General features: G+C 36.7%; 1 protein-coding gene across 1 annotated transcript in view; it reads left to right on the plus strand.

Moving 5' to 3' along the window:
- VMP1 (vacuole membrane protein 1) overlaps positions 1 to 10011 on the plus strand; it is a 46833-nt gene extending 36822 nt beyond the window's left edge. The window contains exons 7-9 of the mRNA XM_009702961.1: positions 3483 to 3563; positions 7389 to 7505; positions 9946 to 10011. Coding sequence (XP_009701263.1) covers positions 3483 to 3563; positions 7389 to 7505; positions 9946 to 10011 — 264 coding nt within the window. The remainder of the gene's footprint in view (positions 1 to 3482; positions 3564 to 7388; positions 7506 to 9945) is intronic.
- The last annotated feature ends 5169 nt before the right edge of the window (positions 10012 to 15180 follow it).

Consider the following 15180-nt stretch of genomic DNA (forward strand, 5'->3'; position numbering starts at 1 on the left):
AAATTATATTGTGAAATAGGTAAAAGTTGTGAAACTGATGATTGTATTCTCTGAGAAATGAAACTTTTAAGGTTTTTTTTTTATTATTGCAGATGTCGCAAAGATTTGACAAACGAAATTTTTAAGGAAGCAACCAAACAGAAGTATTTCTGAACTTGTTTGCATGAAAGTAAATGTTGAGACTGCAAATGCATAGTTTTGTTGCAACCCTGATGAGTATATTACCATGCAAATTATTTGTAGCTACGTTTCCATTAGATCATAGAAAACAGGTGGAAAAATCCTTAATTTATCTGTTTTGGCTTATTTAGAAAGTTTGAAAAAGGAAGACAAGTTAGAAGTTCTTGACTGAAATTTTTAGAACTATAGCTGTGCTTTCCATGGAGTCCTTTGTAATAGACAATGAATGTAAAAAAAACTTTAAGAAGAAACAATGTGAGTAATAACTGTAAAAAAAGAATGTTATTAATTCATAAGGTGAGAAAAATTGCCCCAATGTTGGTTTGGGTTTTTTGGGGTTTTTGTTTTTTTGAGAGAGACAGACAAACTTATTACACCTTTTTCAACATTTTTATCATTGCTTTTATTAAATTTGTATGTTTTTAGCTGGAGGGAAAAAATTAGTTTTAAGACAGCCTTGAATTTTTGCAGCAGCCTAGAAATGTGGATGAGGAAAACTGTTTATTTTTAAGAAATTTGATGAAAAATGGTGCCCTGTGCTTACACTAAGTTAATACAGTCAATCTATGTATAATTATATCTTATTAAACCAGCTGTGCTGCAGGCACGAGTTTATAAGTTACTTGCTTGAGAGTTTGGTTCCAATTCCAGCTTATGAAAATTAATACAACAGTATTAGCAATGCAGTCAAAGATAATGGGTAAATATGTTAAAATTAGAATAGAAATAACTTCCACTGAAATAAATCATGGACCTATTTGAACAATTGGATTGTAGTGTTTTATTTTAAAGATACTTTACAATGAGATTTATGGAGCTGTGAAAAAAAATCTTTATTGGCTTATAAAAGTGAAAATATTGTTCTAACCCCATGAGCATTGTGAAATGGTGAACAAAATAGGAACTGAAAATATCATGGTCACATTCAGCTTTGTAGAGTACAGAGGGAGATATCTTATGAAATTCCTACCTAAGGCACTACTTTTTCAGTTCACCTTTTCAAAGAACAAAGTCTGTTGTTGAAAGGACAGTGTTGCTGTTACGCTTTAGCATACTTTTTCATTTTAAATTAATTTCTAGAGACATTCTGAAGACATATTTCTACTTTTGTATTTGGTTAAGGAATTAGAATACCTGTTGTCTCCTTAGGGTGCTGCATTTTACATCCTTTGTCGATAGCTGTGTGCTCACACTCCGCAGAAGAGACTTGCACCCTTTTCAGTTCATGTCCTAAACCCTCAGTGGGACTGAATGTGTATAGTAGGGCTGACCCCTATTAGTGACCAAGTATTATATTTTGTTTTGGTTTTGTTACTAACTTGGAAATAATGATGAGGGAATTCTAGTTGGAGAAGGAACTGCCCTTGAATGTTGCAAGATTTTTGGACTTGGTTCACTGGTAAATTATCGTGTTTTATTATTTAGAACAATTTGTGTCAAAATGCCTTCTTTTAATGGAAAAACATGACAAACTTTACTTTACTTGTCACGTAGGCATGTTCTAGACCTGTTTCTTCTAACATAAGTTCAAGTGTTTGGTATCAGCCTTACTGGGAGTGGGTTTTAATCACTCATGCGTACTGTATGTATGCTAGAAGTTAAATAGGAAAATATCGGGAACAAGTTTTCAACAAAGAGTGGATATTTCATCTATTCCTTTTGCAATAAGGCATTCACAGCCCCAAGGTGTTACTCCTGGTGAAAGTTAGCAAATTCACCCCTTACAGAATATTCTATAAGAGTTTTTATATTCTCCTGTGGTTAAGTGTCCCACTGTAAGATGTAGGAAATCTCATTTATTTGCATTTTTTCTTTAAGTGGAAGTATTTGTTTTAATTTGGGTTATTTTTTTCAAACATCATGTATAAGAAGTAGAATTATTCTTATTTCATTAAGAATTGTTATTTTTTTTTATTTGAGAATGTAACTATTTTTAAAGCACTGTAATGGAGAAAAGTTACTACTTGAAAAAGGAGTGTAAAAAGATAGCAAATAGGCTTATCACAGTTTTTTTTATTTTTTTTTTGATCTGGCATAGAAAGTTATGTTGGTTCTATTAATTCAAAATTTAAATAATATGCAAGAACATTGTCAAGTAATTGTATTTACTTGCATTGGTGACTAGTATTAAAGCTTTCAACAGAATTGTAACAAAGTTAAAAATACATAAATTTAATTTTTCTGGATTATCTTATAATTGCTTTAATCAATAATTAATGATATTCTAAATTCTACACTTCAATAGTGAGTTGTGAAATTTAGAATATCATTAATTATTGATTAAAGCCATTTCCTTCTGAAATTTATCTGATAGTTTTCTACAAAATGTAAATCTGTGAATATTGCATTGCTACTGGAAAATCACCTCTTTATTGCTTATTTGTAGGTTTTCAAAAAAGAATTAATAATTACTTCTTAAAGTTTGCTATTACCAAAGATACTCAGCTTTCTATAACTGCTGGGTGCCAGACCTGAATAGATAATACTGACACTGGTTTTAGCTTCTTGGTCAGTTTTGCTTCAAAAGACTTTTATTCTCATGTAAATTCACTTTTCGCATTCACAAAAACTGCTTGCGAGAATCTTTATTTTTGCTTTTTAAAATGTTTACTGTGTATTTGGTAAACTTTGAGACTCATGAGTTTGTCATGAGTATGTTTGAAAGTTATGATCACAAAATAAAAGTAGGCAGCGTGTTCTTAGCATGGCTTTGTAAAGAATAGCTTGAAAGTTATATGGTCTAACACCTTTGTTGCTTTTAAGGTATTTTAGATTCAACTCCATGAATTTAAAGAACTTTACAGTCTGTTGTAGAGAGTACCTGGAATTGGCTGTTTTGATTAAGATCCTGGGTTGGAGAGAAAAGCTCTAAGGGTATAATGGGATTATTATATTCTGTCTCTGTGTTTTTAAGAAAGTACCTTTTTAACATTGTAAATGGTATTGAAAGGATTAATTCCCTTTGCTTGTTTAAGGAATAAGGTATAAGCAGCACATTCAAAGATATGGGGAAATAAATACTAGAAAACCTGTTTCCATAGAAGTGTGAACTTAGTGCCACTTGCAGAGTTTTGAAAACCAAAACTCAATGCATGCGGGTGGTCAGATTTTCACACTGAGCACTGTGAATTTCTTTCCCTTCCCTCTAAGCCCAGAGTTTCAAACTGGCCTTTTTGTTTTAAAAATTCTCCCAATTGCTGGTTAGGAAATCCCAAAGCATGGAGGATATTGACTTCACATACATCTTGAGATATGTTCGTTTTGAGTTTTGCCTCACTAATACTTCGTTTTCTTGTTTGCAGGATTTTGCTTCCCGGGCTAAACTGGCTGTCCAGAACCTGGTGCAGAAGGTTGGGTTCTTTGGCATTTTGGCCTGCGCTTCAGTAAGTTCATTTCAGTAACAGAGGGCTTTGTAATCACACATTGCAGATTGAATGTATTGCGATGAAATCAATGCTGTAAACTGGGACTTGGTTTTATTTGAGTCCATATGGCTCCTCGTGCCGCCTTTGCTATTTCTCTGTTCTCTGTGGTGTGTAGAGAAATGGGATGGTTGTGGTACTGGCAAGTACAATAGCATGGAGAAACTCCAGTCCTAGATTAGTACCAAACTATGCAGTGAATTCTGCATAAAAGCACAGCTAACAGTTGTTATCCCATCCTTCAACTTCACCGTTGGGCTTCTTGACAGTAGTTCTGCTTGGAAGACAATGAGTTTGGAATAGTTCTTTTTCCTTTTTAATCCATCAGGAAAGAATGGTGCAGCAAGGGATCCCTTTTTTTCAAAAGATAAAGCAATTCCTTCTATAGTTCAGCATGGTGTGGTGAAACCTAATTAAAACCAGGTCGCTTCACTGAAGATGCAAAAGGCTTGTCACAGTAAGGAAGACTTTCAGGAGACTGAACTAAGACATTCTTAAAATTCAGGAAGTTTCTCTGTTTGTTTCAGACGAGGGATGCTCCCTGCATTTGACGTTGAGGCCATGTCTTCTCTAACAGAGGCATACGCACGCTCCTGCTCACTGCTCAGATATTTGGCAGATGAGATCATATGCCCACTGACAGTTATCCTCTTGGGACTTTCCTAGCCCGGATTATTAGCTGGCAAGATACAGCAAGAGCTGTATGACTACCTATAGATTCTGCTGGAACCATATTATAATTTCTTTAGGTGTTTATATACTATAGCTCACAGTGCTTGACATCTTCAAATCCAAAGATATACACAGATTGAAGAGTGGAAAACTACCTGTATAAATCCTGAATAGGATATCCATCTGTAGTAATTCTAAGTCTGCTCAGGAGATATCTTTGGGTCATCAGGAACCAGAGAGAGCAGAAAGAGGAAGTAAGTTTCAGAGTCATGGCTATATGAACTACAAACTACTTGTAGCTTTTTTTTTTCTCTGAGCAAGAGGTGATATGAGCACCTCCACTGATGCTATTTTAGTGTTTTAAGTAGGATAATACTACTCTCTTGGAGTAGAAAAATATTAAACTATTTGAAGTTTAAATTTCTCCCTGGAAGCTTCATGAAAACTGATAGGAATGGTGTGCCTTATTCTTCCATCTCACACAGAAAATGTGGGAAGTGGTGCACAGAAATGTGATTACAGGGAAGGGGGGAAGTGTAGGTCCCCTATGATCCCATTCTTCTGGAATAACCATGGCCATTAGCCAGCTGCTCAGCTGACAAAGTATTAATTCCTCACTTCTCTGGCATCTCTCTTAGTTTCTTAAATTGTAGACATGACAATACTAACTATTTGCTCTAATGTAAGTAACCTCTGTTGGCTGGAAGGAATTAATCTGATTATAGTTGCTACCATACAACTTCTCTCTACTAATCTTTTGAACCATCTTAATGTTTAGAGTGGACGGAGGTTACAAGCTGTTCTTTAAATCTTTCCATCCAGTAAGCTCTTAGACTGCTCCATCACTGCCTCTGACTCATTACTCTCTAGTCACCATCTTGTGAGACAGCACTGCATGGGCTATTCCGTCTGTCTTGTGTCATCAGAACAACAGCTTGTAAATGGCAGGGATGAGTTACTGGAGTGGCTGGACAAGGTGAAGTGTGGATAAATGGGGAACATGAAGAAGGAGTTGGTAAACATGAGAGGTGATATGTAAACTCTTCATAGTTCCTGCTTAGTAATCCTTAAACATTTGCTTAACTTCTTACCTATTTGCTGCACTGCTCTTCAAGGCACTCGGAGCTCCAGCTTCCTTTTGCTTATATAGGCTGCTCTGGGTTGGGGAGGGATGAGGAGTCATGAATCCACCACAGTACACTTGAGGATTTGTAAATGTGTTTACAGAATAACTGCAGAGTAGCAGTAAAAAGGGGGAGGTTAAACCTGGCAGAGGCATTGAAAAAGCATGGGGATTCAAGGCTATACATTTTTGTTGCAGCTGCAGGTGAGGAAGGCAGCCCCCCGTGTGTGCTCCTTGCATTTGTGCGTTCCCCCACAAGCTTCAGGGCTTTGTTTCAGAGCTTCTCTTGCTTCTCTGGCTGCTAGGTGTCTCCTTTACTTGCCCCCCTTATAATTGTGATTTTACTTTTGGATTTTAAGCAGTATTTTAGTTGGGTGTATTTTTTGTAGTTAGAGAACTTGCTTGTAAAGTGGTAATGACTGTCCTAGCTGCAGGTTGTTGTCTGTCAAGCGGTGGCTTCTAAATGCTACATAAAACCACAATCAAACTGAATTTAAAATTTTGCAAGTTTTCCTAGTGAAGTCAACTGAATGTAATGTTGTTTAGTGGTGATAAGAAAGCCATATTATTGTCTGGAGCTTATTTCCTATGTAAAGGCAGGTCTGGGGAAGGAACAAAGCAAGAATTAGCCCTGGAAGATCCTTGCTGTGACTTGTGAGAATTTACCCCCTCCCTTTGTGGGCTTTTTTGGCAGCTCTCAGTACTCAGTGTGTGTGGTTTTTCGAAAACAAAGAGAAAACTTTGCTGGCCTGTTAATACACCTTAATGGGGACTTGTTGAGTAACTTTTTACTGTGATACATCTCATGTATTGATGATATCCACAGTTACCCCTACCAAAAGCATGTTGCTCTCTCTATGGTGATAGTAATTCAGTAATTAAAATGTACTGTGAACTTACCAAAAAAAAAAATAATCAAACCAACCAACCAAGAACATACTGGAGACCTAGAACAGACTTGGGTCAGAAGGGCAAAATTATCTGACTGTGGTGTAAGTAAATAATTTACTAGCCTCCTATGCCTAAGACAGCTGTCACAGGTAAAGAATCATTTTAGTTGAAGTGGAGCATGTTTAGAGACCGTTTCGGAGCATGATTAGAGACCGTTTCAGATTTCTTCCTATGCAGGTGGTGGTGTGTGGGTGCTCATAAATTTGAATTGCTGGTCTATAACAGTTAAGTATAACCCTCATAAGCTTTCTCACACATTTCAGATTTCTGTTCAGTCAGTTGCAAAGTTACTGTCTTTTATAGTCTTTAACAATCTACGCTATCTGTTTGTGTAACAAAACAACACAAACACTGCAGGATATTAGCCCAGTAATACACTGCTACTGCGAATTCCACATACCCCGTGTGTTTACTCAGACAGTCTGCCCTTGTACTGCATGCTAAGTGTGAAAGGTTGGAATTTGGATACTTTCTTGGTTTAATTTCAAAAATATTTTACAGATAATATCACATTACCAAATATCAAGCCAACAGTTTAACAATAAAAAAACTTTTAATTTTAAATGAAATGCGTATGCTTAGTAAAATCTAATCAGTGCTTTTAAACTGGATACATATGACTGTAAATGCCAGTTTTTAATGTACTTTCTCAGATGGAAATCACTGGGGATCATTTTGAAAACTAGCTTCCAAGAGTGATGTGCTTGTCAGTGAGAAAACTTGATAAATCACTCAAAATGGCTTTACTGTGGTTTCTGTGCATTTCACATGGAAAACTTTTTGTTAGCTTTTTTAAAATCCAGGGGTAAGGAAGGGACCACGAGAATGGAATTGTCTGGGACATTGTCTAGCTGAATCCCAGAGACTTAAGTTATGTGGTGCAATATTAACATTTTTCTAAGTATTAAGACACAGGAGTTTTGGATCAAGTTGAATAAGGGAAAAAATGTTCATTTTTCAAAGTTTCAAAGTCTGCAATGTTCCTGTTCATCTTAAGCGCATGCTGCAATTCATGAACTTCTTTCCCTTGCACTTCATAGATTCCAAACCCTCTGTTTGACCTGGCCGGCATAACATGTGGACACTTTCTGGTTCCCTTCTGGACCTTCTTTGGTGCAACCTTGATTGGGAAAGCAGTAATTAAAATGCACATCCAGGCAAGTACTACACCTCCCTTAGGGCTGTGGGGTGAAGACTTTTGTTATCTATTTTGACTGTTACGCTGTTTTACTTCGTAATGAATTCTGGAGTCTCCCTTCCTGACCTGAAGTAATGGAAATTAATTTGGTGCAAAGGATTTACAATAAAGGATCTGCTAGGCTGCTTATGCTCAAAACTTTGCAACTGAATAATTTATAGCTACAAACTAATGAGCTCGCTGCCTACACCACTCAGGAAATTGGTGGTTAGCCAAGTTATTTACCTACGGTTTTTACCAGACTGAAAGGACTTCGTACTCATAATGAACTTGCCTTTTTGGTAACAAATACTCATTTCAAAGAGCACTGCAACTAGCCTTTACCAGTTAAGCGGCACTTTTAAATGCTCCCTTTTATCTCAGTTGAGCTTGTAGAGAAAGCCCCACTTCTTTCAGGCTCTGGAGAAAGCAGTCTGAGGGAATGTCTCTGGGCATGTTGTCCATAGCTTTCAAGCACGGTTAGCAATTTTTGGTGTCCTCGGTCTCTATTATTTTGAAAGGGCCTCATTTCAGAGTGTGTCCAGTTTTTCTTGCTACCTCAGAGCCTTACTGGATGTTCTGAATTTGGCAATCAGACTCTCCAGTTGCTTTCAGAAACGTTTAGTCTTGCTTTTAAAATGCATCACCCTTTTGTCCAATGAAAGGTGAAGCGTTGATTCCCTGGTGATTCTTTACTGGTGGCGGTGTGGTTAGTGCTATATCATGAACTACATTGCTGTGTTTGTAATGATTAGAACCAATGTTTTCAGCTGGGGCTTGGTTTTTTTTAAGCATCTCCATAGGACTGGTGCAGTGCCTGTAGCTGTGTTGCTTGGAAATCTTTGCTGTCACTGCATTAAAATAGCAGAAGCTATTAGTAGTATAAAATTACTCATCTAGTATCCTCATCAAGCTGCTTAAAAATCTTTCTTTTGCCCTGAACTGAAGAGTTCAATCCTCAACACTTTTTTTCTTCCCATCTTTTGGTAAATGGTTATTTTACTTTGCCCAGTCCTTAAACAGAAAATAATAAATAGATCTGAAAATTCTTTCATTTACTGTGATGGAACAACTTTTTCTCCACACTTATTTTTGTGTTATCTGAATTCTTCTGCTTTTAAATCTGTGTACTGTTAGAATTTGTCCTGGCAACATAGAAAAGTGAAATAGTATTTGTGTAATATTCCTTTTATTATTTTATTTGTCTTGTTTAGCTAGCAGAATGTTTGCTGTGTAATTTATAGTGCTCCACAATCAGATCAAATGTAAGTGGAAAAAATATTTCCCAGTGTCTTGTACAGTTGGTAAATCATCTTATTTTGTAATACGTTTAGCTATTAGAATTCTCTTTTCTGCAATGCCTGATTTCAAGCATCTTGTGCAATAGCCTTGATTTTTGTAGTGATCTTGCTGCAATTTGGAATTTAGGAAACGTAAGTGTCGTGGAAAGGCTTTTAATGAAATCCTTCTCTAGACAGGAAGCCAGTGACTCTGGTGCAGTGGCCATCCTGGAGCTGCTTTTAACTGGCCTCTTCCCCCAGACCACAAAATCGTTTTGTGTAGTTCTAGTCATATCCCTTATTTCCAGACTAGTGAATGCAGTTCTCGTTAGATCGTGTTTAAATTGATTTAAGGGGGCTGTGGGAACTGTGTGTGTGTCTATACGCATCTACACACAGTCTTGCTCACTCTTTGCTTACAAATAAGCTGTCAAATGTGACAAAAATGGAATTAGCAAAGGCTATATTAACAAAATTTTAACTTGTGTTAGAAGAGAAGGGAGTGGTAAAATTATGGACATTTGGATTTTCTGCAAAATAAGCTATATGTTAGAGAAGTTTATTTCATTGAAGTTACTCTCTTCCAAATAGTCTATTGCATTAGACAGTGACAATCTTAAGTTGTTTTGAACAGACAGGTACCCAATGGCTCTTGCTTTGTTCTTCACTAAGTATTTTTTGTTATGTTTCTGTCTGAAGCACATGAACTAGGGGACTAAAAGATACATTCTTTTCACTTCTGTGGTCTTTAAGTACATGTGTTTGTGTAAGGGGATGTGAATTTTTCTGCGTGGTGATGACTCTTTTTCCATTAAAACATTGTTGAGGGAGTGAAGCGACCTTGAGCTTCTGGGAATTTAAGTTTGGGGAGGATGCAAATGGTTAGTAACACAGGCTACAAAAACATTGCAAGAAATGAAATCTATGAAGAAATAGAATAATAAAGTAAACAGCTTTTCTCTCTCCTGCCTCTTTTTGAAGAGTACTGAAAAATAAAGATCTTGAGAGAAAAGAGAAGGGAAAACTGTGTGAGTGCTGGGGAAGCTCTCTGGTTGGAAAGGAACATAAATTGTCCTACCCCATTGTCTCTGCTTCCCTTTTGATCAAATGTTTCTCTAACTGATGTTTTCCTTCCTACAGAAACTTTTCGTTATTATAACATTCAGCAAACATATAGTGGAGCAGATGGTGTCCCTAATCGGGTGAGTAATTCTTTAACACAGTAATATCTTCACTCATTACGTGGAAAAATACTGGAGGAGTCAAATCAGATGTGCTGAAAATTGTGCTTTGCTTCAAAGTGCAAGCTTTGGCCAACACATAATTTAGGTCTTCTTTGCAACTTCATTCCTCACCTCAAAGGCTTGAAGTACTTCAAGAAACATAATAGCACTGAAGGTCAGATGGCCTGAGTATATAGTACCAACACTTAACTTTCACCCAGAAATATGATACACCTCTTCCAATTATAGATTGCTACACTTTTAGCTCCAAATAGACCATTTCCTTATGGATTTTCTTCAATGTTGTAGTGTGATCCCATGACAGAAAATGAAAGAACTGGTATGATTTATGCAGTGTCCCAAGATGACAATAAGTGTCTTCCATAATTTGAACTGCCTTATACATTTAAAATATTAGATCTCTCTTAAAATGTCAGAATTAGAAATTTGCTATGTAGAGTTTTATCTCCATTCTATTAAACTTGGCTTTTCGTAGGAGAAAGGACAGTTTTCATGGATAAACTGTTCTGATTTTTGAGAAAGTTTGTTTTGTGGGGTTTTGGGGGTTTTTTTTGGACTGAGTTCTTCAGTAATTGATTTCTATTTTATTTTTTTAAGTTAAAATCTCACAAGATAACTAGGCAAAAACCCAGCTACCGGGGGGGGGGGGGGGGGAAAAAAGGAAATTAAAACAACATACTTACATGCTGCCTCAGTGGGTTTGAATGAAGATTGGACACTGACGATGAAGTGTGAGATTTTTTGCTTCATATCTACCTGTTCAGTCATGAAATTCTGTGTAATTATAAAATCCTTTGTTAATGTTAACATTTCCGGCCTGGTAATCCATCACAACAGTTAACCATGAAGAAGTTTCATAAACTGCTCGAATGCAAACACAGTAGGCAACTTAATTTAAATGTAGGCAACTAGATCAAATCATGTGGATTTCATAAAAAATTCGTGCTTAATTGTTCAAAGGAACAACTGTGTTCTTGGAGGGGAAAGCTACTGCCTGTTTTTAGTACACTGATCAGATTAATGTCAGGGATGCAGGTTTAACATTTCAAATGTGAGTCTCTAACATTTAAATAGAAAGCCTTATTGTTGTGGATTTTGTTTTGGTTTGTGTGTTTGTTTTTCTTTTTTAAACTAGATACCTAATATGGATCCATAAAATAAATTCTAAGGTGTTTCTACTTTTCCAAAGTCTTTCACTTGTTAGAGGGGGCAAACTGATTGACACTTTGCTATCCAAACTGTAATAACTATTTTCACGTAAACTCCAAAAAGCCACACTGTTCAAGAACAGTTTCAGGGGAAGAATGTCTGCGAATAATTCCTTTTAAAATGTGTAAACTTGAAGTAGTAATGCTATACAAAGAAAAAGGAGTGTCAGAAGAAACATTCTAGGGCATTTCACTAATGAAACAATTCCTGACTGTATTACTTCCTGATCTTCTGATTGGGTGTCTGGTTTGTAACAAACTTCAAAAATTAGTTTGGTGCTTTGAATATTATTTTAAAAAAAAAAAAAGAGAGAGAGAAATGTGGCTACTTTTAACCATCGTTACTTAGCTTTTCCTAGTATCAATCACACTAGGCACTTTACTACTAACTTTTGATCTGCACTGCTACTAGGTCAGGTATATTTCCAAAGATTTACTCTTCTGCAAATCTTTGAGCCAAAACTAGTAGTTTTTTCCTACTTCATCTGTCTTGGAGATAATTTTGCATCGAATTACTTTGAATGCATTCACAAGACCTCTGCTGGATTCAGATTTTATTAGATGGCTGATGTCAGAGTTAAAAAATGTTCTCGGGAGACAGTAAGATTTTTGGAATGTCCCGGTATCCTTGACTTTTCTCAAGCTGTCTGCTAGCATTACCTCATCAATTTCTTTTAGAGTGGAGTATAAAACATGTTAAACAATAGCTTGCATTAAATCTCTTATTATTAAATTAAAATATAGTTCTATTTAATGGTTGGTAACTTCATTTTAATCAAATTCTTTCCAACACAATGACTTAAGACTTTTTTTTTTTGTCTGGGATATTGCTCTTACACAATAGGAAATGCCTAAGCACAATACTTTAAAATAATGAACATATTAATATACAGGATAGCTAAAATCTAGACAGAAGATTAAGTTATGAGATAAAGTCTGAGAATGTTTGATTTTATAAGCCAGAGAGAATTTCTCGATAACTACATGAGTCTTGGTCAGAAAGCAAAAATGATTCACCTGCAGACCTTGCCCATAGCTCAATAGTTGTTTACTTCTGTTACTGGATGCTGCTGGCGTTGCACACTAAGCCTGCCATAACCAGGCTTTTTTTAATGTAATTTAAGGTAATCTGATTTTACAATTTTGTCTAGGTCTCCATTAGAAAATGATCGTAAAATACTCCTTATATTAATTAAATTAAGAAGGAAAAGGAAAAGAAAATGTGGCAGGAAATTAAGAAGTGGTTTACAAAAAATTTTTGAAAACACTGGTGGTAGCTAGTGTACAAAAAAATAAAGCTAAGAAGGATGGGTGGTGGCGGCAGCAAGGCAAATGGCAGCTGTGCTGCAGCAAGCCTGCTTAGAAGGAACAGGAGACATGGACGGATTTAAGAAACTGAAGGTAGCATGAGTCTTGAAATCAAAACTGAAGAGGATTACAAAGATACCGGTAACTCACGTGGGGCTGGTAATTATCAACCTGTTCTGCCAGTGAATAGTTTAAAGTTGTATTGTTGCTGCCTAAAATGCTAGAAGAGGATAATGTTTTCTCTCAGGTTGTATTACGTTCATAAGCTTTTGTGAGGGAAGAGGGTGTGCAAGAGTTTTGTATTTGGTCACTTAAAGAAGAGTTTAGCTTACTGATCGTCCCTGTATAATACTTTGATGCTGGTTTTAAGCCAAACCTAGCCCATTTAAAATGTTTAATTATCATGTGTATTGTGGGTTTTATTTTGGCTCTTAAATCTTCCATTTAATTTTTTTTTTACCTGCAGCTGCAGGATTGTTTATGAAGTTACACTGAGCATATTGCTTTTAAGCATGATCATGTTTTCTTGGAAGTGGCAGTTTCAAATGTGGATTAAGAATTCCCAGAAAACTACTAAAGTAATTCTCAAAGCGCACACCATCCACAAAACTGTCTGCCATCAATTCTGCTTAAACGCTCAGAAAGAAAAAAATCTAAATTGTTTTTTAGTCCAGCATGCTCTGTTCGTATTTTGTGAAAATGAGCTAATAACTTCAGAACTTCAATAGACACCTAAAAGAATTCATAAGCATGATTTATATAGCATTAGACAACAAGTGGCCTTCACCTCAGAAGCATCTGAACTTCCATGGCAAGTGGTATGGCTGCATCCCTTTTGGACAAATCCCACCCTTCGGGCAGAGAGATTCCCTCTGATATCGTTAAGTCAATGATCAACTCGTGTAGGCTGCAGGATGTCTTAATTACAGAGGCTGTGATAGTTACTCAAAGGGGAGGCGAGAACACTGAGCAGTGCTCGTGCGATACACCAGGTATGCTGTCGTCGGAGCAAGACGAGTGAGCTACTGCCTGTAGCAAAAGATGCCTTGCTAATTTTCAGAGAAGTAAAAACTAATCTATTCAGTTAATTAACTGAGTCAATGAAGTAATTTGAAGTCTAAATAGAAGCCAGTGAAATGCATGTAAAAAACCTGCATACTTCCACAGATTTTTAAAAGTTAGTTAGTGCCATGTTCCGTGGGTGAGACGTGTTAACGCTGTGAAGTGCAATTCAACAAACTCTGAAAATATGCCCCAAAATATCAGTGCTTCTGAAGGGTTTCTTAACCTCGTGGTTTTTTGTGGAACAAATTTTCATGCTTACCAGCCACGCAGGCCAGTTTGAATGATTGCACATCTTAAAGGAAAGAAAAACAGGTTTTTGGTAACAAGTACTTGAACCATTGCCTTGACAAACTAGTTTGCTGCTGTTTATTGTGCCATAGTTCTCTGCCTCACAGCTTAATCTCAGTTGATTCTTACAAGGAGCGTGATGTTCCTTTCATGAAAAAAGTACAAATGAAATCATGGTGACTGATGGAACTAGAAAGTTTGCTTAAAGAGTATATTTTTTTTTTCAAAAATGGTTTACGATATAGGTTTAGGTTATTTCTTTAGAATATAAGTCAAGAAGCTACGGTGATAGAAAGGGCTGCACCAGAAATCAGTTGTCCTGGGGTGGGAAGAGCCCTTTTTTTGATTCACATTGTGCCATGTGATTGCCTGGCTTTTTTTGGGGGTCTTCAACAGGGTATGACCGCAGAGCATGGCCCCTGCCAGCTCATCTCCGCTGCTGCGTCTCGCTCTGCTCTGGGCCAGGCCCCATCTGCCAACCACCCCTTCTGACTTGGTGGACCTTTGTTTTGCATGTGTGCCAGAAAGTCCGTTTCCTAGAGTCTTCATTAAAGGATATTTTGACAAATAGGTTCCAATCAATATTTAAAATGAAACCTGTGTAGTAGAATGCAACCAAAAATAAGCTGAAGTGGCTGAGAACGTGGGTGAGTGAGCAGTGACTTCAGAATCTCCTGAGAGAAATGCTTCTGGAAGGTTATACCAATACCCCTGACATTTCTTGGTACGATAAATCAATGTCTCTCCTCCCACAAGTGTATCAGAAACCTGTGGGACTGTGCCCTCCTAGCACACCCTGTACACAACAGATCCGCTCTGCACAAAAAAGGCTTCAGTGTCTTGAAAGGGACACAGCCGTGGATGAAATTTGAGTAGCTTTGGTGTTGAAAACCTTCCAGTGGATCACACACAATTATAAAAGTTTGATTACAAAAGGCTTGTTAGGATTTAACCCTGAACAAGCAAGCTTTTTTTTTTTTTTCCCCCTAAATTGTGTACAAAAATATATCTTTAAAATACAGAGTTTCCTTACAAAGAGCAATATTGAGCAGAGTTAAGAACCAGCAGTTCGGAGATGTTGCAATGCCTACTTTTGAAAGCATTGATTTTAACGTAACAGAACGTCCTAAGAAAATTAAGTTTTGCAGGCAGCTTGGTTAATGTGGGTATTGGAGCGTAGCGCCAGGTATAAATGACGTCAAATGTGTAACAATTTTAGCTTAGTAATCATGAAGTGTGATATTTTTTTTTTTTAATTATTA

The sequence above is a fragment of the Cariama cristata genome, unplaced genomic scaffold (genome assembly GCF_000690535.1).
Source record: "Cariama cristata isolate BGI_N322 unplaced genomic scaffold, ASM69053v1 scaffold14376, whole genome shotgun sequence".
NCBI classification, from domain to species: domain Eukaryota; kingdom Metazoa; phylum Chordata; class Aves; order Cariamiformes; family Cariamidae; genus Cariama; species Cariama cristata.